Here is a 23,291-nt window from a genome sequence, read left to right on the forward strand (position 1 = left end):
TGGCGAGCCAAGCAACAAATGCTCTGAGAATGTGTCTTTCAGAAGTGTAGTCACAGTTGTCAAACAGCCCTCTGTCTCAGTTCTCTCGGATTTTACCCATACAAAGTTTTTGCTTCTTAATACACCCTCTGCTTTCATTCTTGGATAAAGTTATGTTTAGGATACATAGAATTATAATCTTAATAAATCTAGATCAAGAGGTGTTGGCAATTGTCGTACCCGAGGACTGAAATTAAGGGTTGGTTCATACTGGGGCAATTCTTCAGCACGCTGCTGATCGGCTGCGATCAGAAAAGCGCTGCTATTTTGGGGGTGATTGTGCTCTGATTCTCAAGTGCACATTGTGGCAAATCGCAAGATTTGAGCAGCTGAATTGCGTCCACGATTGCGGTAAAGCGCCCAATGTGAACCAGACGTAAATGATTTGTGTTAATCTTAATTTGATTTGTCTATTTAAATAATAAAAAAACAAAGGGTCAAATGCAAACAGATTGTGATTGATTTTTTTCAGTTCCAGCCAGCCATGTTCTTTGTCTATATGTGGTGCCATTTTAATATTGAATTAACAATGGTCAAGCTCAGACTGAGTACATAGAAAATTCATATAGAACTGAAAATGAATTATAACTGTGTAACATAGAAGTGTGCATCTTGTATGTATGTGTTTACGGTGGTACACACCATTGCAATAGTGGTCCTTTAACTGGCAATATTAGGTACTTTTAATCTCTAAAAATTAACTGTTTGTAAAGCCTATGAGGTCTCGTTAAATCAGGCATATTATACTGTAGCTAGATCCGATAAGCAATTATTCAAATAAGCAATGCAGAATCTTGTTAAGGCATAACAGTAGTACCAGTGATGACCAGATGTAGTCCAAGGCAGCAGCATCATTTCCATAAACACAAGAGTAAAACTATTTAAAGAAATATTTGAGTATGGCATCCTTCATGAAACTAGGTCTATACCATTTTCATTATGTAAAGGAAAGCTAAACTTTCATTGAAATGTTGATGTAACATATGTAAGTCGTACACAAGTGACTCTAATGTAATGTAATTTAGATTACTTTGATGTTCCAGTCTTCAACCAGTTACGATTTTCAGACATAGTTACATAGTTAGTTTGGTTGAAAAAAGATATCCGTCCATCAAGTTCAACCATAAACATTTTTAAATTATTCCAAATGTCCTTAAAGGGCAACTAAACTCAAAATTGAACAAGGTAAATTCTGAATCAGGTTGCTTATTAGAGGAGTAAAGCAATCCTCAATTTGATCTCTTCTCTGCCATGATCTACATACCTAAATAACATCTATCTACCTAATAATTAGTTTAAAAGCACACCCTGGATGCAGCTGCGTGCGCAGCAGCCGAGTCCAGGCCCTGAAAAGCACAAGTCGCCACCCACTCAATGAAGTGAAAGAGAAGGGAGGGGCACACGCACATGTGCATAATGTGCACAGGGGCAAGCGCCAGTTATGTGGCAGGTGTGCGCATGGCAGGGAGGGGGGTAATACTTGAACAGACCCCTGGCCATTCTCCCCAGGCCTGTAGTGAGTGTTGCAGGTTTATCTGCATTGTTCTCCATGGCCATTGGGATCATCTGTACCACGTGAAACCACATGTACTTATGTCATGTATATGTGGAAGGGTCAGGGAGTACAGGCACCATGAAGAAAGATGTAGGACACAGGAGGAGGCATGCCAGCAGACAGGTGAGCCTCCAACACTCACCACAGGAGGGTACACTATAATTGGGGGAGACTTGGGGCCAGGCAGGGCGGAAGCCACTGCACAGATTTCAAAGAGATTTCATGCTGAAATCTATTGTAAATCTGATTGCACTACCCTGGCAACTATAGATCCCTCTCTGATCAGATACAATATCTATCTGATGGTCAGATCTGCTGACCATCTGCCAGTTCATGGGCACCTTAAGCCTCCGTGGTATAATTCTGTATACATCAGAGGAAGGGATACTGCAGAAGAGATAAGGTCTTATAATTGCTTAAGCCTACTTGCTATTAAGTCTCACTTCCTTATATACATGGTTTCTTCTTTGGTAAAATGTAGTCTGGCATCCATTGTTTATCCTACTTTGTCTGTAACATGGTCATGCCTCAGTGACCCAGCCAGCGGATACCGCCAGAGTGTAAAAAATAGCAAGGTGTACTGCACTTCCAAGAACATTTGGCTAATGAAATCTGTATTGTTTTTCTATACACCATTTATATTCAATTATCATACAAATTGCAATTAGAATTTGCCTTCTTTAACTTTGTGTTTAGTTGGGCTTCATTGACAACAAGAAAATCAGTTCAGTTTTTTTTAATTTGCACACCCTAATCTCCATCTCCACAGTTCGGCTGCAGACATTCCTTGTTACCATATTCTATTCAGGTGCTGAATCAGTTCAGCTACTTCAAATAGTAGTACAGAACTATGTACACAGCAGACTAGATAAAACAGTTCTGCTACTTCTGCTGAAATAATTAAATGATATACTGTATACTGGTAGCTATGCTGGATTGGAAGAAATAAATAACTACACTTTCATGAATGTTTAGCTTTCCTTTAACTTGTAAACATTATTTTTTAAAGTAACCACTAGCAAGTAAAATGGCTTTACATATTGAAAGATGGCACAACTAGTAATTAATTTATTTGTAGAGCATTAACTAGTAATAAATGCATTAGCAGTGATTGCAAGATTAACAGTCTCTCCATGGGTGGTCATTGGACACAGAGGCAGAGTCATCACTGTATGATATAAACAGTTGGTGTATAAACATTTCCATTTGGCTTGAGTTTCTCACAGAACCGCAACTGAAGAGTAGTTTTATATAAATAGGCAGGTCTACTACAGTTAAATTGTGTACTACAGATAAGTCATTTAAACCAAGTACTTTAGAAATTCCTCTTTGTGCTGTCCAGCCTGAATGAGGCTAGCATGAAGGTAACATCAGCTTTACGTTCTGAAGTGGTGGGCATCAATACACGTTTACAGTAATAAAGTTGGGATTGTTTGTAGTAAACAATGGACATATTATAGGGATTAGTGTCGCCTGTGTTTGCGTGTGTTGCAGAACTCATGGAGAGGCATCGTTTTAATCAGTTAATAGATTAGTAAGGCCTTTTTTGGGTCGCCACTATTTCTTATTTAAGCTAAAGCAGGAAATGATCATAGCAAAATAGAGCCTTACAAATCCATCACCTGATCAAACTGATTTCATGTTTCTCCATGAGAACCAAAAAGGGATGTGGGTATCTGTAGGGTCACTTGTCCCCCACATGAGACCTTGGTACCTACTACCATAGTTCGTAAAAAATGAGAGTATTGCTCAGGGTCAGGCAAAAGCAAGAGATGTGCCAGTCTTGAATGCATCTGCGAGGATAGGTTACTAGGGTGCATTTATATCAGTGCTGCTGCAGGTATGAACAACTGCACAGTACAGACAGACATCACCTTGCACCAACCAACAGCTGTCTCATCCACTGCTGTTCCTATGTTGATCACAATGAGCAGACGGGGCTGACAGACAGTGGGCAGTCACTAGCCTCTCTTTGATGCAAGTGGTGCAGTCGGATCAGCTGGTGAGTGTCTGGTCATGTAACTCTGTGTATGTGTGTTTGTAGTGGGAGAGGGATAAATACTGAGGTCCTCACTCAGTCAGCCCAAATAAGCAAGTCAGCAAACTGAAGTTGGGTGCCAGTGGTATCTCTCTATATGAGACTCATCCAGCAAGGGGGATTGGAGAGGAGTGGAGCCCTCAAGGCCAAGCAAACACTCAAGCTTTGATGAGGAGGCACACTGTAGCATTGTTGCCTTGGGTGCCGGAAGACCTCACACCATTGATTACAAAATGCTGTTTCCATTAAAAATGAAAGGAGTTTAAAATAAGTCATCAATTGTTATTTCGGTACCTACAAATGGCCCTAAAGCTTTAACATCCTCCTTCCACCACCACCACCCTACCCTCCTCTAAAAAATGTCTGCAGGCATTTCTATCCTTTCTGTATGGGAACCTATGGCTGATGTTGATTGTCATGGAACAACCCAAAGCTCAAAGAGAAGTTTCTAATAAATACAGTAGATGTAATAGATTATTGCTACTCGGCTGCTAAAAGGCACATGAGCTACAGCAGCCCTGTACAAAACTACACTCACTCTTTCAGCAGTGTAGACAATTTAAACTAATGACAATCTAAAAAGATACCAATATCAACAAAAAGACAAAAAAGGTGATAGTATAGCAGTACTACTAATAATAATAACTAGGGATGAGCAGAAAATTCTCCTATCATGCAAATCTCACCTGACTCAGGAAATGGAAGCCTCGCTAACAAATGAAACACAAATGCTGTTGATTAGTTAGCCGATAACTACAGTATGTAATGACCTGGGTGCCAGGTAATTTATCAGCTAGTGGCTTACATTTGCAAGCACTGCTTCCTCTTCCTTGGTAGATGTAGATTTACATGTTAAGAAAATGTACCCTCATCTCTAATAATGGCCTTTAGAAAGGTCTCTAATGTGCGTAAACTGTTAGAAACTCAGCCTCTTCATTAACATTAGAACAAGCCAGTGCATCACACAATAAGCATGTTTCTGCACTAATCAGAAACATGTATTTGGTCAGTGAAAGTTAAGGCTTGAGACACAGTGTGAAGGGATGTGGGACACACAGATTTAGGAAAAAATGACGATTTTTGCACCAAACCCAGCATTTCTGCGTAATGTATGCTGTGTTCATTACCTTATGTAGTGTGTCATTTCCGTGGCATTGGGAGAGAAGTTTCCAGTGACTATTTGTATCATGGAATTATGCACTCACTGCAAGTCCAATGTGCAGCTAAGCTTCAGCACACATAATCTTCAACGTTGTAAACCTAACCCACTGGCATCCCCAAGCTAGTGTCTCAGAAAGTGATGTCATTGATAACCCTTGTAACTGGCCAACAGTTTTTCCTTGAAACTGTACGGCTGATAAATTTAATAAAATGCTTTCTGGCTAGAAAAAAAGCTAGCTAAGCCCCTGTGTAGCTGACAAAAATGTGTATAAACAATAAGAGTACAGATAATGCTTCATAAATCAAATGAAGCTCATATGTCTTGTGCTACGTGGTCTGGAATCCATAACCTATAGTTCTTGTATCATTGCTGTGGTAAAACACTGTTTATTCAGCTGAGGGACTTTTTCATCTGCACTAGAACTACTGATTTTAATAACCAAATCCACTTAAAGAGACTCTGTAACAAAATGTTCAGCCTTATTTCTTCTATCCTATAAGTTCCTATACCTGTTCTAATGTGGTCTGTCTTACTGCAGCCTTTCCTACTTGCACAGTGGCTGTATTATGTCTGTTATATAATCTAATCTTCTTTCCTTTGTCAGCTTTGTTGGCTCAGGCTGGAATGTGCTGCTCTGCTTGTGATAGGAAGAAGCTATACACACCCTCTCTACGCCCCCTCCAGGCTCTGTATGAGTCACAGACTGAGCTTCTCTCAGCCTATCACATGCTGGTTACCAGCCATGTCTTTTGTTTGTAAACACTGCCTAAAATTGGCAATTACAAGCCAGGATTGCAGCAGGGAGAGGCAGAAACAGCACAGAGGGGCCCAGGAGTACAGATTCTCTTTAAATTATGTCTATTATTTAGAGATAACTGTAACTGTATAGTGAATAGAGAGGAACCTTGATTTACATGAGATTTTAATCCTCTAGGCACACTAACAAACAAAAAAAAACATTAAAACAAACATACATACATACATTTTTACAGTACTTACCAACAACGAGAAAATGCTGCTTAAAAACAAGCAAGGAAATGTAAATCTTTATAATGGTGTAAGTGCACATATTTTCAACCCACCACTATTAGCTTTGTATTTCTCTACCACACCATTTATATTTAAGGAAAACAAAAGTTTGCTTTCTTAAAACAGAAAGAATTTGCAATAATTCAGGTTGTTTCCTGTGTGGTTTAGGCTCATGAGGGAGAGTGGGAATGAGGATATGGGGATTATACAGAAATAGCCACTACTCCCTATCTAATCTTAGGGCCTATGGCACAATAACAGTTGTACAAAGTCTGTGACTAAGATATTATCTACAATAGGGAGTGCTCGGCAAACATCTTACCTAATAAAATCTTAGGGTATCTGCGTCCACCGACTGCGGCCGTGTCAACCATAGTGTGACTGCACAGGGCCGCATGGGCACTATGGCAAAACTGTATGCCTCGGACTGTTCTAGAGCCCATTATTGTAACAGGCCTAATATAAAGTCTGCATGTATCTCAAGATGTTTTTTGTACTCATTTTCAAGTTGCAGGTGTTTTGCTATATTTATTGCTTAATTGCACTTGTAAGATTATTTATAAGTAATTGTGTAATTGTGTGCTTTGCATATTTGTTTTTGTATAGTTATATGTATTTTTACACTTCAATATTTCTGAAGCAGGTAAACAACCTTGAAAAGGGCTCTTGATGCAATTTGCAGCACAATAAGTTGTAGATCTAAATAGTTTTTTGTGAGTTGTTTTTTTTTTACACATTGATTACGTATCAGTATTATTTGCTGTTGGTGTTGCATCATACGGGATTACTATACTTGTCTTGATGTTGACTCCAGGTAGCACACAGTCAGTCCTGAAGCGATATATATTGGGTATATATACCTTTTTTGTAGACATGGACCTTGGACAACATGGTGATGGGATATAGTGCCTATATTTACAACATATGCTTGTTTTTTCATTATGTTCTCCTTATTTGGCCACTTGAGGTAAATACAACTAAGGAAGTGGAGATGTGAGCTTTCCTCATCTCTCCATCCACTTGGATAATGACCTGCACATTTGGATACTAGCTCTGCACTCTAAGCAGAAAACATATTGCCACAAAAGTACAACAATCTACATACAGTACAGAATATCCCTATTATTCACATATCTACATACACAGAGCTGCAAGTTCTCTGAATGTAATCAGTACTTGAAAAGTAATATTATTTGTGTAGTAAATCAGATGCCTAGTACCTCGCTATTATTTCCCCTTATATCTATGTGTGGACTGTGACACCTACCTTCCTGCTGTTGTGCATCCAGTCGATGTATCCCTGAAAGCGTGAGACATAAAAGGGCCACCAGCGGCAGGACACCACGCTCCCTCATTTTGACCATATATGGGTAAGAAGCACCAGATGATTAAACTGTGGAGAAAAATGATAAAGAATGTCATTAGGACTAGTCTATGTATCTGCATCAGCCAAAATAATCTCTTTCACTTATTTATTTCAAGCGTAAACAGGATATGTGCAAAATACTTTTATTAGGGAAAGTGAAATATAACAACATATAACAATTGTATTACAATACTAAAATGCTATTGTTATGGTAAGTCAGCTAACTTTTTTTGTCTTTAACAGATTATTGATTAACAATGAACAGATTAATGACCATCTAGAAAGTGCTGTTACTATTAATTGGCTAAATAGTTAGCCAAATCCACTTAGGTCTTTCCCTTGAAAACTGATCTGCTTATTAACGGACAGGTAAACGGGTCTTGTGGACCCCTAACCAGGTCATGCATGCTCCTGCTCCAAAGGGAGGGTCGACCCTTAGTACGTATTGCGGAGCGGCCACATCAGTTGGGCCCTGGGTGGTGCCGCTAATAGTAAAATATCAGTAATTTAAATTACCAATATTTAATGGTGCACTACCTGGCACCTATTCTAACCTTAACCCTCAGCTATAAGTGCCTAAAAAGAAGACATTCTAACATTCTACCTAATGCCTAACCCCATTTGGGTGCCAATCCTTAAACCCCACCACTCCTAATGCCTAAACTTAACCGCCCCCAAGAACCTTTAAATTGAGCACCCAAATGGCCGATAGTTGTAGCAGATTGACTACAACCATTAAATACTATGTACTAGCAGATATCATATATCTGCATTATTTAACTCACCCTTTTTAAGATGCAGACATGTCATCCTCAGCATGTACCTTTTAAACTATTACACTTATACTTAAAGTACTTAAAGTGCTTATACTTAAAGTACACCTGAACTCTTGCACAGGACAGAAGGAAAACATAGAGAAATGTGCCTTGTATGTATTTAGACACTTTAGCCTGTCTAATTCCCCCTCATCTGTGACTAATCACAACTGTAATTTGATCTCTCAGCTGTGTCAGCTGACTGCCTCAGCAGAACAGCTTATTTGTTAACACAGAATGTTAACCCTATATCTGCTTCCATGAAAGTAGGAAGTAGACACACTGCAGATTTATTGCAGTATTTGTGTCAGCTGTAACGAAGACTTTTTTTCTTTAAAAGTTATTATGCTGTTGCGTATCCTTTAGAGCAGAGAGAAAGTTCTGAGTTTAGGGCCACTTTAACCATTTGAGGACCTAGGGCTTTCTACCCCTTAAGGACCGGCCACTTTTTTTCCATTCAGACCACTGCAGCTTTCACGGTTTATTGCTCGCTCATACAACCTACCACCTAAATGAATTTTGGCTCCTTTTCTTGTCACTAATAAAGCTTTCTTTTGGTGCTATTTGATTGCTCCTGCAATTTTTACTTTTTATTATATTCATCAAAAAAGACATGAATTTTGGCAAAAAAATGATTTTTTTAACTTTCTGTGCTGACATTTTTCAAATAAAGTAAAATTTCTGTATACATGCAGCGCGAAAAATGTGGACAAACATGTTTTTGATAAAAAAAAAACCCATTCAGTGTATATTTATTGGTTTGGGTAAAAGTTATAGTGTTTACAAACTATGGTGCAAAAAGTGAATTTTCCCATTTTCAAGCATCTCTGACTTTTCTGACCCCCTGTCATGTTTCATGAGGGGCTAGAATTCCAGGATAGTATAAATACCCCCCAAATGACCCCATTTTGGAAAGAAGACATCCCAAAGTATTCACTGAGAGGCATAGTGAGTTCATAGAAGATTTTATTTTTTGTCACAAGTAAGCGGAAAATGACACTTTGTGAGAAAAAAAAAAAAAAGTTTCCATTTCTTCTAACTTGCGACAAAAAAAAATGAAATCTGCCACGGACTCACCATGCCCCTCTCTGAATACCTTGAAGGGTCTACTTTCCAAAATGGGGTCATTTGTGGGGTGTGTTTACTGTCCTGACATTTTGGGGGGGCTAAATTTTGGGGGGGCTAAATTGTAAGCACCCCTGTAAAGCCTAAAGGTGCTCATTGGACTTTGGACCCCTTAGCGCAGTTAGGCTGCAAAAAAGTGCCACACATGTGGTATTGCCGTACTCAGGAGAAGTAGTATAATGTGTTTTGGGGTGTATTTTTACACATACCCATGCTGGGTGGGAGAAATATCTCTGTAAATGACAACTTGTTAATTTTTTTTACACACAATTGTCCATTTACAGAGATATTTCTCCCACTCAGCATGGGTATGTGTAAAAATACACCACAAAACAGATTATACTACTTCTCCTGAGTACGGCGATACCACATGTGTGGCACTTTTTTGCACCCTAACTGCGCTAAAGGGCCCAAAGTCCAATGAGTACCTTTAGGATTTCACAGGTCATTTTGAGAAATTTCGTTTCAAGACTACTCCTCACGGTTTAGGGCCCCTAAAATGCCAGGGCAGTATAGGAACCCCACAAATGACCCCATTTTAGAAAGAAGACACCCCAAGGAATTCCGTTAGGAGTATGGTGAGTTCATAGAAGATTTTATTTTTTGTCAAAAGTTAGCGGAAAATGACACTTTGTGAAAAAACACAATTAAAATCAATTTCCGCTAACTTTTGACAAAAAATAAAATCTTCTATGAACTCACCATACTCCTAACAGAATACCTTGGGGTGTCTTCTTTCTAAAATGGGGTCATTTGTGGGGTTCCTATACTGCCCTGGCATTTTAGGGGCCCTAAACCGTGAGGAGTAGTCTTGAAACGAAATTTCTCAAAATGACCTGTGAAATCCTAAAGGTACTCATTGGACTTTGGGCCCTTTAGCGCAGTTAGGGTGCAAAAAAGTGCCACACATGTGGTATCGCCATACTCGGGAGAAGTAGTACAATGTGTTTTGGGGTGTATTTTTACACATACCCATGCTGGGTGGGAGAAATACCTCTGTAAATGGACAATTGTGTGTAAAACAATCAAAAGATTGTCATTTACAGAGGTATTTCTCCCACCCAGCATGGGTATGTGTAAAAATACACCCCAAAACACATTGTACTACTTCTCCCGAGTACGGCGATACCACATGTGTGGCACTTTTTTGCACCCTAACTGCACTAAGGGGCCCAAAGTCCAATGAGTACCTTTAGGATTTCACAGGTCATTTTTGTTTCAAGACTACTCCTCACGGTTTAGGGCCCCTAAAATGCCAGGGCAGTATAGGAACCCCACTAATGACCCCATTTTAGAAAGAAGACACCCCAAGGTATTCCGTTAGGAGTATGGTGAGTTCATAGAAGTTTTTATTTTTTTGTCACAAGTTAGCGGAAATTGATTTTAATAGTTTTTTTTCACAAAGTGTCATTTTCCGCTAACTTGTGACAAAAAATAAAATCTTCTATGAACTCACCATACTCCGTACGGAATACCTTTGGGTGTCTTCTTTCTAGAATGGGGTCATTTGTGGGGTTCCTATACTGCCCTGGCATTTTAGGGGCCCTAAACCGTGAGGAGTAGTCTTGAAACCAAATGTCGCAAAATGACCTGTGAAATCCTAAAGGTACTCATTGGACTTTAGGCCCCTTAGCGTACTTAGGGTGTAAAAAAGTGCCACACATGTGGTACCGCCGTACTCAGGAGAAGTAGTATAATGCGTTTTGGGGTGTATTTTTACACATACCCATGCTAAGTGGGAGAAATATCTCTGTAAATGACAATTGTTTGATTTTTTTACACACAATTGTCCATTTACATAGAAATTTCTCCCACCCAGCATGGGTATGTGTAAAAATACACCCCAAAACACATTATACTACTTTTCCTGAGTACGGCGGTACCACATGTGTGACACTTTTTTGCAGCCTAGGTGCGCTAAGGGGCCCAACGTCCTATTCACAGGTCATTTTGAAGCATTTGTTTTCTAGACTACTCCTCGCGGTTTAGGGCCCCTAAAATGCCAGGGCAGTATAGGAACCCCACAAGTGACCCCATTTTAGAAAGAAGACACCCCAAGGTATTCCGTTAGGTGTATGGCGAGTTCATAGAAGATTTTATTTTTTGTCACAAGTTAGTGAAAAATGACACTTTGTGAAAAAAAAACAATAAAAATTAATTTCCGCTTACTTTTGACAAAAAATAAAATCTTCTATGAACTCGTCATACACCTAACAGAATACCTTGGGGTGTCTTTTTTTCTAAAATGGGGTCACTTGTGGGGTTCCTATACCGCCCTGGCATTTTACAGGCCCAAAACCGTGAGTAGTCTGGAAACCAAATGTCTCAAAATGACTGTTCAGGGGTATAAGCATCTGCAAATTTTGATGACAGGTGGTCTATGAGGGGCCGAATTTTGTGGAACTGGTCATAAGCAGGGTGGCCTTTTAGATGACAGGTTGTATTGGGCCTGATCTGATGGATAGGAGTGCTAGGGGGGTGACAGGAGGTGATTGATGGGTGTCTCAGGGGGTGGTTAGAGGGGAAAATAGATGCAATCAATGCACTGGGGAGGTGATCGGAAGGGGGTCTGAGGGGGATCTGAGGGTTTGGCCGAGTGATCAGGAGCCCACACGGGGCAAATTGGGGCCTGATCTGATGGGTAGGTGTGCTAGGGGGTGACAGGAGGTGATTGATGGGTGTCTCAAGGTGTGATTAGAGGGGGGAATAGATGCAAGCAATGCACTGGCGAGGTGATCAGGGCTGGGGTCTGAGGGCATTCTGAGGGTGTGGGCGGGTGATTGAGTGCCCTAGGGGCAGATAGGGGTCTAATCTGATAGGTAGCAGTGACAGGGGGTGATTGATGGGTAATTAGTGGGTGTTTAGGGTAGAGAACAGATGTAAACACTGCACTTGGGAGGTGATCGGACGTCGGATCTGCGGGCGATCTATTGGTGTGGGTGGGTGATCAGATTGCCCGCAAGGGGCAGGTTAGGGGCTGATTGATGGGTGGCAGTGACAGCGGGTGATTGATGGGCGGCAGTGACAGGGGGTGATTGATGGGTGGCAGTGACAGGGGGTGATTGATGGGTGATTGATAGGTGATTGACAGGTAATCAGTGGGTTATTACAGGGGAGAACAGATGTAAATATTGCACTGGCGAATTGATAAGGGGGGGTCTGAGAGCAATCTGAGCGTGTAGGCGGGCGATTGGGTGCCCGCAAGGGGCAGATTAGGGTCTGATCTGATGGGTAACAGTGACAGGTGGTGATAGGGGGTGATTGATGGGTGATTGATGGGTAATTAGTGGGTGTTTAGAGGAGAGAATAGATGGAAACACTGCGCTTGGGTGGTGATCTGATGTCGGATCTGCGGGCGATCTATTGGTGTGGGTGGGTGATCAGTTTGCCCGCAAGGGGCAGGTTAGGGGCTGATTGTTGGGTGGCAGTGACAGGGGGTGATTGATGGGTGATAGGTGATTGGCAGGTGATTGACAGGTGATCAGTGGGTTATTACAGGGAAGGACAGATGTAAATATTGCACTGGCGAATTGATAAGGGGGGGGTCTGAGGGCAATCTGAGCGTGTAGGCGGGTGATTGGGTGCCCGCAAGGGGCAGATTAGGGTCTGATCTGATAGGTAACAGTGACAGGTGGTGATAGGGAGTGATTGATGGGTGATTGATGGGTAATTAGTGGGTGTTTAGAGGAGAGAATAGATGTAAACGCTGCGCTTGGGTGGTGATCTGATGTCGGATCTGCGGGCGATCTATTGGTGTGGGTGGGTGATCAGATTGCCCGCAAGGGGCAGGTTAGGGGCTGATTGTTGGGTGGCAGTGACAGGGGGTGATTGATGGGTGATAGGTGATTGGCAGGTGATTGACAGGTGATCAGTGGGTTATTACAGGGAAGGACAGATGTAATTAATGCACTGGCGAATTGATAAGGGGGGGGGGGGTCTGAGGGCAATCTGAGCGTGTGGGCGGGTGATTGGGTGCCCGCAAGGGGCAGATTAGGGTCTGATCTGATAGGTAACAGTGACAGGTGGTGATAGGGGGTGATTGATGGGTGATTGATGGGTAATTAGTGGGTGTTTAGAGAAGATAACAGATGTAAACGATACATTTGGGAGGTAATCTGACGGCGGGTTTGCGGGCGATCTAATGGTGTGGGTGGGTGATCAGATTGCCCGCAAGGGGCAGGTTAGGGGCTGATTGATGGGTGGCAGTGACAGGGGGTGACAGGGGGTGATTGATGGGTGATAGGTGATTGGCAGGTGATTGACAGGTGATCAGTGGGTTATTACAGGGAAGAACAGATGTAATTAATGCATTGGTGAATTGATAAGGGGGGGGGGGGGTGTCAGAGGGCAATCTGAGCGTGTGGGCGGGTGATTGGGTGCCCGCAAGGGGCAGATTAGGGTCTGATCTGATAGGTAAAAGTGACAGGTGGTGATAGGGGGTGATTGATGGGTGATTGATGGGTAATTAGTGGGTGTTTAGAGGAGAGAATAGATGTAAACAATGGATTTGGGAGGTGATCTGATGTCGGATCTGCGGGCGATCTATTGGTGTGGGGGGGTGATCAGATTGCCCGCAAGGGGCAGGTTAGGGGCTGATTGATGGGTGGCAGTGACAGGGGGTGATTGACGGGTGATTGACGGGTGATTGACAGGTGATGGACAGGTGATGGACAGGTGATTGACAGGTGATCAGGGGGGATAGATGCATACAGTACATGGGGGGGGGGGGGTCTGGGGAGAATCTGAGGGGTGGGGGGTGATCAGGAGGGTGCGGGGGGCAGGGGGGGGGATAAAAAAAAAATAGCGTTGACAGATAGTGACAGGGAGTGATTGATGGGTGATTAGGGGGGTGATTGGGTGCAAACAGGGGTCTGGGGGGTGGGCAGGGGTGGGTCTGATGGGTGCTGTGGGCGATCTGGGGCAGGGGGGGGGGGGAAATCAGTGTGCTTGGTGCAGACTAGGGTGGCTAGAGCCTGCCCTGGTGGTCCCTCGGACATTGGGACCACCAGGGCAGGAGGCAGCCTGTATAATACACTTTGTAAACATTACAAAGTGTATTATACACTTTGTATGCGGCGATCGTCGGGTTAACATCCCGCCGGCGCTTCCGTATGGCCGGCGGGATGTTGCGGCGGGTGAGCGGCGCCAGGCGGAGGCGGAGGATCGCGTCACGGATGACGCGATCGCTCCGCCCATGCCCATACAAGGACCGCCGCCAATTGTCAATACGGCGGTCCTTGCGGCGTCCACTTCCCGGCCGCCAATTGTATATACGGCGGTCGGGAAGTGGTTAAAGCAAACAAACTATTGTGTGTGTGCTGACCTCTATTTCAATAATGTATCTAAATCTTCCCCACTGCTTCTACACAGTTATATTAAAGGTCCAAATTTTCGACCAACTATCGTTCAAACCTGTTGGTTGGAAGATAAGTTGGATACATGGATGCCTAAAGGACCAACTGATAACAGGCAGTTAGCTGAGCGGATCGTTCAGGAACAGCCTTATCAGTCCGCCGACAGTGCGTACACATGCACTACTGTCTGCTGAAAGTCCGCCCAGCGGAAGGGTCTGATGGACCTGTCGTTGGCTTCCATAGTGCGTGTGTACGTACCTTTAATCTAGTCCATTGTCCTAGCCAGTCCATTGTCCATTATCAGGTTGGTTAAATGACATGTAAATTAGGATATCAGCTGATTTGTTGGTCAGTGTGTACAGGACATCTGAACGACTTGTTTGCACTTCATGTTGTTCAAATGACCAGTTTAAATGACATGCAGGCATAAAGTTGGACGTGTGTATGCACCTTAAAGGGAAGGTTCAAGCAAAATAAAAAAATGAGTTTCACTTACCTGGGGCTTCTACCAGCCCCATGCAGCCATCCTGTGCCCTCGTAGTCACTCACTGCTGCTCCAGTCCCCCGCTGGCAGCTTGCCGACCTCGGAGGTCGGTGGGCCGCATTGCGTACATTTTTACGCATTCCCGCTAGTTCAGGAACATTAACACATACATTTTTACGCATTACTGGTTCAATGCGTAAAAATGTACGCATTGAACCAGTAACGCGTAAAAATGTATGTATTAATGTTCCTGCACTAGCGGGAATGCGTAAAAATGTACGCAATGTGCCCCGCCGACCTCCGAGGTCGGCAAGCTGCCAGCGGGGGACCGGAGCAGCAGTAAGTGACTACGAGGGCACAGGATGGCTGCATGGGGCTGGTAGAAGCCCCAGGTAAGTGAAACTCATTTTTTTATTTTGCTTGGACATTCCCTTTAAGTCAAAGCACTCATAATGATCCCTTTATTTAAGTGCTGATAACTTCTACACTCACCACAGAGAAGGATTGCTATGTGTTGCATTGCAATGTAAATACTGTCAGGAGATAAACTTGCATTGGAGTACAAAAGTGAAATCAATCATTTATATTACATTAATGATCAGATCCCCATTCTGGATTATTTTAAGCACACAAAAATATATGTTCACTCACAATTTAACTGAAATTATGCAGCAGATCTAGAAGTGTTGTGGAATAAACCTCTTTCCTGTTACACTGCATTACCACACGTGTGAAGCCGTTTCCTATATCAGCCTTGCACTTCCATGTGTCACCTTCCTGATCTTTGAATAAAAAGTGCTTCACATTCCTCCACATGCACATCCACCAAAAAGTCAGGTGGCTCAGAAAGCTTCAATGCTTTAGGAGAGAGGATATACACTGTGGCAGTGGTGTTCAGTTTACGCCCATGGCTCATAGTAACGTAATAATACAATTAATCTATGAGAGTTTCATCAGCCCCTTCAATGTTCACACTTACTGCAGAATTAAACCGAGAAGACATATGATGGTTAGAGAAGCTTATCAATCCTACTACCTATGGGATCCCTGTAGCAGACATAGGTCAACAACTATATAAAAGCACACATAGGTTTACATTGTTTGACTCCTGCCAGAAACCTGCACTACACTTAGGCTCCAATACTCACGTGGGTTCTAACATCCAGGGATGAATGGACTTGGCTTCCCATCCCAGAGCACCCATATGTGTCCCATTCATTTAAGCAGTGCTCCCACTGGGGACTGAGCCAAAGTTGAGCAAAACAGCTCCATCTCAGAGCAGAGCTCAAAGATAACAGCCAAACATCTCTATAGCACAGTACCATTCAACAGGATTAAAAACACACTCTGCACATATAAAACCATTCAACACAAAACTTGGCATGTTTCTGGGTACTTGGGCGCTGTTTTTATTCTTCTACAGCTAACCTCATATTTCTCTCTCTCTTCAGCCTTTATCTTTGGGACCTGCAGTGCTGTCATTTGACTCATACTGTTGCTCTAAATCCAACCAACCCATACCCTATGGGAGAAGATCACTCCCCAAACCACCACATCAGGATTTCAGAGTCCCACTGGGATGAATACAAAGGGCCAGAAGCATGGTCAGGGGAATAAGGCACAGTTCTGATTCAATCAACAACAAACCCTTCCCGCCATTGGGATGAATGAAAGAACATGGGTAACGAGGCATGGTTCTGATCCAGTCAAACCCCTTCTGACTGGAATGAATGAAGGGGGTGGTGCAGCCAGGAGAGTAAGGTGTGTTCTGAATTGCACTCAACCCTTGGTGGCGCAGTCAGGAGAATGAGCCATTCTTCTGATCCACTCAATTCCTCTCATTGGGTTGACTGAATGCCACAGCCAGGGAAGTGAGGTGTAGTTCTGATTCATTAAATCCTCCTGAAACTGGGATGAACGCACAGTTCTGATGTCAGGCTCTCAGAGAAAAGCGAATCTAGCTCAAGAGGAAAAAAAGCAGGGATAAGTGTAGATCACAGGACTATGTTGCAGCCTTAAAGCCAATATATTTTGTGTATCTTTCATGCTTTGCATGTACAGTATTACAATGCAGTAGTGCGGGATTAGAAGGACAATGGGTAAGAGAACACTTGAAAGAGGAGAAGGGCTTGAAAGCAAAGGCATCTTTCATATATGCCAGAAGCATTCTATGCTATGAATAAAATGTACAATACAAACTAAAGTAAGTTTCTTTAAAGCATCATTAGGGATATTATGTTCCATCCAAGTAAATGGTTTTCCTTTGACCGCTGCTGGATTACACCACAACTGTTACTTTAATCTATCTAGATGTTGCAATACTTTCCAAAGAGAGCATTTTCTAGGAAAGCCTGATATCTTCCATCTGCCTTTACTAGCATAATGTCTATTATTTACTGCCAAATAGAAATTACCCATACACTGACTCATATAAAATCTCTCTATTGTCCATCAACCCCACTTAGTGAAATTAGTGGCTTCCTGCATAGGATTCATTGCTGACACCAACTAGGATGCTATGCATGGGCCTAGTCCTGCCACATGTTCCCTCAGTAGGTAACCAGGCAGCCGTCTGCAAGTTCAGACAAGCAGTTACAGATCTCCAAAGACTATGTTAATGCCCAACACATGCTGGGAGTTTATGCCTATCTATAAACTCTCTCTCAGAACATCTGGTCCTCATTAGAAGCACACAGGGCAATAAATAATATTGATTTTGCAAAGCTCACCTTTAAAGTAGATCTGTCAGTATCACAAAGCAGTACATTTGACCTCTGTCTGAAGAAAGTACATAGAGATAACTCAAGTGTGTTTGATGCATGTACTGGCTTCACCATAAGAACCAATATCAATATTCTTACACATCCATGAGGATGGGGAAACCCTACTTACTGTTACAAAGCATCTGAAGTTTCAGTATCATGTTTAGGAATGAGATAACTTTCCAGAGTACACTACTGCAGACCTTCAAAAATCTAATGTGTAACACAACTCATTCATACCCTCATCACAAACCAACTCAATTTTGCAACCCCGCCCAAAAAAAAAAAAAAAAAAATCATGTACACCCACCTATAGAAGATTCCCTTCTCCATGTGTAGCAATGACCCTTTCCCATGTACAGCAGCCTCTGTCCTCACTTCATTCCCTCCCCCATTTACAATGCAATTCATCTTCCATTGTCAGTGACCTATGTGCAGCAGATTACATCCTATATGTGCAATGGCAGTCTTTATTCATGTGCAGCACTCTCTTAGATTCAGCAGGTAATGTCCTCCCCCTTCCAGGTGTAGGTCCCTATGTTAGTCTTTCAACTGCATCGCCCTCTGTTCAACCTCATAAGCTGAAAACTCGCCTAATGATGCATCTGGGAACCTCACATTGATGCCTCCCGATGAACGAGGCTCCCCAATCCATCTTCCTGCCCACTGGGAAACGCAGCGGTACACGACGGGCGTGAACAAGAGTTCAAATGTTCACGGCAGTTTGTGCAGGAGTGGTGGGGGATCTTAAAGATCCTATCTGATGTGACGGTCGTTACCGCCACATGTCACAAAGCGGCGTTCGGCTAATCGCGCACCTGTCACATCACGAGATTGCGAAAATGATCGCTCGTCGCTTAAAAAAATCACCTGTCGTCAGAAGAAAATTTGCAAGGTAGATACGGGCCTTTAGTCTATCTTTCTATGATCACACAGCAGCCCCTCTATTACGTAGGTAGCAGCCCCTCTTCTGTGTTTAGCCTCCCCAATTTTCAGGCCCCTCCTTTCATTCCTAAGCCATTGATGCACATTTAAGCATTGGTAGAAGTATTGTCAGTATTATGAGGGGAGGGAGGAGGTAGCAATGAGGTGCACTGTGTTCTGGGCACCAACACACACACATTTTCTGAAAATTAGTGGACTACTTGAGATTTATTTATTAGAGTACACCAAAGGAAAAGAAAAGCTCGACAGGAGATGGCCTCCTTACCATACACAAGATTTACTCTCTATACAGGAGTAGGTCAAATGGCTACCACCACAAAGCAAGAACAGATATACAGTTTTATTTAGTATCTTCTGGTGCTACCTCTGTGTTGTGCGTACGAGAGGAATAGGCGCAGGAGACTTGGGCGCAGGATACAGCTGGTATATGGCTGATCCTGCTGCTGCACAAATCCCAGCCGTATTAAATACTATTCCCCCTCCAGGCCGCCATGGATGGTAGGGAATGAAATAATTCGGCTTCCAGCAATTGCTGGAGGCCGAATTATAGTGTTTTATAAGTAACTTCAGCTCCGTCTTCTGAAGACGCTGAAGTTACTGCTGCGCCCATTTCTCCTGCGCTGGAATGAAAGGTTTGTTTGTGTTGCACATCACATTTTTAATTGACCACCTGAAAGTCCTTGAATCTACTTTGCAGATGAAAGTGCTGTTCTTTTGCTCAGCACTGGAGCAAACAACCATATACTGTAGATACGGCATAATAATTACAAAGAATGACAACATTCCTATAAGCCAGAAGTAAAAAAAAGTGCCGCAGAGGTGATGGACGCCAATAAATACATACACAAAGGCAAAAACAGAAATAACCTTCTAAAAAAACCTGGGCCATGATACCACCCTGGATTAGCATAATCAATGTAATGAAGTCATCAAAACAATACCTAGCATCCTATATTCAGACTTCCAAGGGCCCATTCACACTTGCAAGCGCAAAACACCGGCGCTTACCGCCGATGTTTTGCGTGAGTGATTTTTTAGCAGAAAAATCACTGAACACTGCGGCGATTTTTCCGCAATCGCATTTAGCGCTTCTATGGCACTGAAATGTGATCACCGGGAAATCACCTGAAAATGGTGCAGGCGATGCGTTTGCGTTTCGTGATTTTGGGCGATTTGCAGCGATTAGCACAAATTGCCCAAGTAAGAATGGGCCCATAGGGTTTAATTATACTAGCTCTTTCAAAAGCGCTAGTGTTTGAGTGTTTTGCCGAAATCCCTGGCAAAACACTCAAGTGTAAAAGGGCCCCAAGTGCCAAAAGATCTTCAGACTCTAACTTCCTTGTGTTACCGTATCAAGCTTTCTGGGAACAGTCACATTTACTAAGGGTAGAAAATGAGGTAATGGGAACTCATCAAGTGAAAAAAGGAAGTGTCAGTTAGCAGTTTCTAACATAGGCCCTCAATCATTCCGTTAACTTTTCTCCAGATATTTTTATACCTTATCAACAAAATACCTTTCTAGGCTTAGGCAAGCAAATTAAGTTTTCAAAACTGTCCCAAAATAAGTTTGACGATGCCCTGTCCTAATTACCATTTCATACGAGTATTTTCAGGATAAGGTGAGAGAACATATCCTGTGAATACCCCAAGGAAAAAAGTTAGTTGAATGAGGGCTGTAGAGAGAGGTATGGATTGCACGCTGTCATCAGATAGTTAATTGTCCAAAAATGTAAGTGGCTATAAGTGGTCAAAAATGTGGGATGGGAAGCCTGTACAGTTTTCTCCCCAGGCTCATTTAGCCGGGTGCGCCACCCGGCTAGTTTGGTGAGCACCCGGCTGCCATTGGCTCACCTCCTCCTATTCTGTAAGCAGAGTTGCACACAGAAGCACCGACCCTGCATTCCTCTGTTGTGCCCCACCCGGCTACTATTTCATGCCACCCGGCTGTAAAAAAATTCTGGGGAGAACACTGCTGTATCTGAGTCTAGGGTGTGTGAATTGCCATTAGTCTGAGCATAGCTAGGAAAGGGTCTTAAGGTGGCCATGCAACAGGGGACTTAGCGGCCGATTGACCATCGATTATTATAATCGAAATCGGATGAAAATGGTGCCGCCATGTGCATGCGGACCAACAATGCGATCAATTTTCAGGCCGAAATTGGATGCATTAATCGGATGGACATGCTGCAAGATGTTGGACCGACTTGCTCGATTGGGTGTGCCGTGGTATCGGGGAGCGATCTAGCTGGGATCAGGTGCCGGTGAGGTGGTACAGCTTGTACTTTGTCTTTGAGATTCAGGAAGTTATAAGCTATTACAAGTGCATGTGGAAGGTACAAGTAACCACAAATTCTGTGAATGTTCTTTGACCTTGAATTAAAAAGCTGACTATACTTCGCACCTGATTACTAATCATTACCAGCTCTTTGTTTCATAGTCAGTCATACACTTTCATAAGTAGCTATGTTAATGTGCGCCAGTACTCCAGGTTTCCATGAACTCAAATGCTGACATGAATCCATGCAGCCCAACGTGGCTATCTCAATAGCCAAGACCCAATAATACATTTAACCAACCATAATAACATACTGGAAGAATGTATCAGCATGTCAATTACAACTGATATTTTTTTCAGGTGTTTCTGATGTGAATGTGAACAACACTGAAGTGACAGAAATGCCATTGTAAATCTATCCTTCCACAAGTGCCACGTATGTATCCAGGGCCACATCGCCTTGTTCCTAAACCCTGTGCCAGGCAGTGACATTACCTGAGCCAAGTCATGCCGCTATAAACCACTCACACTCCCCAAATTAGAAATGCCTTCAAGCACTGGCCAAGTCCTGGCCTAACAGTGCACTGTTTTCCATATAGGCATCTGATTTACAGTTTTTGGACAAGGAAGTTTATGGACAGTGTGTCACTTACTCATAGCACAGTTACTGTCTGCCCAGGAATGTCCTTGTAAAGAGACTAGGAAAAGGTCCAAACAAAAATGGAATTTCTTTAGTCATTTTTTGCATATGGAATATTTGACTTAAAGAGGAACTCCAGTGAAAATAATGTAATAAAAAAAGTGCTTCATTTTTACAATAATTATGTATAAATGATTTAGTCAGTGTTTGCCTATTGTAAACTCTTTCCTCTCCCAGATTCACATTCTGACTTGTATTACATGGTGACATTGTTACTGTGGGCAGATTATGGAGCTGTTTCTAGCTGGTCTGGCTTTAACAGACAGCTATTTCCTGTCTGAACATTGTTACATTGTGACAGTTTGCCCAGAGTACCGTACGGTACCAGAGCCTCTTGTGGGAGGGGTTTCAGCACAAAATCAGTCATACAGCGCCCCCTGATGGTCTGTTTGTGAAAATCATTATTTTTCTCATGTAAAAGTGGGTATCAGCTACTGATTGGGATAAAGTTCAATTCTTGGTCGGAGTTTCTCTTTAAGATGTTTATATTCTGCTTCTTGTTATATGGGAAATATTATTAAAGAATGCTAAATTTCTTATTCATACTAAAATATACTGTATATGGACATATAGATTTTTTGCAGCAAATAAAGTTCTTAAGGTAAGTTAAAAGAATAAAATAATCTTAGTAAAAAAAACCAATGAAGGGCTAAGGCCCACTAGAGCGCTTTTAGCCGTGCTTTGGAAATGCAGATGATTGCTGGTGATTCCAAAAGCCCTAGACTAATGAAAGTTAATTGCCACAAACCCACAAGAGCAATTGCGAATTCTTCAGGATTTTGGAGTGATTGCGTTCAAATACAAAGTAAAGGAGTGCTGAAAAATCGCTTTTGAATAGCTGTTCAAAAGCAATTTTGCAGCAATTTTGTGTGCTGCCATTATTGTTGAATAAAGTTTGCTCTACATGCCGGGTCCCCGTGAGGTGGCTTCCGGTGCATAGCCCCGCCGCCTTGCATAGAAGCAATGACATTATGTGCAAGGGGGCTGGGCAATGCTCCAGAAACTACTGCACATGGACCTGGTATGTTTATTCACCATATAGAGTGCAAATTGCAAACTCTGTATGCAGTGCTTGCAAGCGTCAGCAAATCGTGCCCCAAATCGTGGGCAAAAACAGTGAGCAAAGCGATTGCGCACAAGCGCTGCTCCCAGTGGGCGCCCGGCCTAAAGTCTATCAGAGAGGAATATAGCTATTCTTGTATAGCTTTGGAAATACAGAAAAGTTGGGGAGGAAGGCATGACCAGGCAAATGGAGATTGCTAAGGAGGAGATAAAAAGCTATTTATTCAAAAGCTACTTTCCTATTTTCCTTTTGCAAACCATACAATGCCTTCTAGAAAACTTTTTTTGGGAGGAGAATTCATGTAAAAGAGTGCTCTGTGAAATGCGTTTGAATTTGTGTATTTGGTAATCATGAAAGAAAAAAGAATAAACATGTAAACATCTTCTACTACATAATGAATAAAGCTAAATTAACTATAAAAATTCAAACTTAGACTTTTTCTTTTTGTGCTTTTACTGAATCTTTGTAAATATGAGCCAATCTCCTGGTGGTACTATTCACTCCTTACCACAGTGATTATGACGACGTTCCCTTTTATACCGAAGAAGCTAAGCTGCACTGCATCAGTTGTTTGCAGAT

At 42.5% G+C, this 23,291-nt stretch overlaps 1 protein-coding gene across 1 annotated transcript in view; it reads right to left on the bottom strand.

Annotated features, from left to right (window-relative positions):
• COL6A3 (collagen type VI alpha 3 chain) overlaps positions 1 to 23,291 on the bottom strand; it is a 170,998-nt gene that overhangs the window by 115,635 nt on the left and 32,072 nt on the right. The window contains exon 2 of the mRNA XM_068245332.1: positions 7,091 to 7,216. Within this exon, the coding sequence (XP_068101433.1) occupies positions 7,091 to 7,187 (97 nt within the window). The 5' untranslated portion in view covers positions 7,188 to 7,216. The remainder of the gene's footprint in view (positions 1 to 7,090; positions 7,217 to 23,291) is intronic.

The sequence above is a fragment of the Hyperolius riggenbachi genome, chromosome 7 (genome assembly GCF_040937935.1).
Source record: "Hyperolius riggenbachi isolate aHypRig1 chromosome 7, aHypRig1.pri, whole genome shotgun sequence".
Taxonomy (NCBI): Eukaryota; Metazoa; Chordata; class Amphibia; order Anura; family Hyperoliidae; genus Hyperolius; species Hyperolius riggenbachi.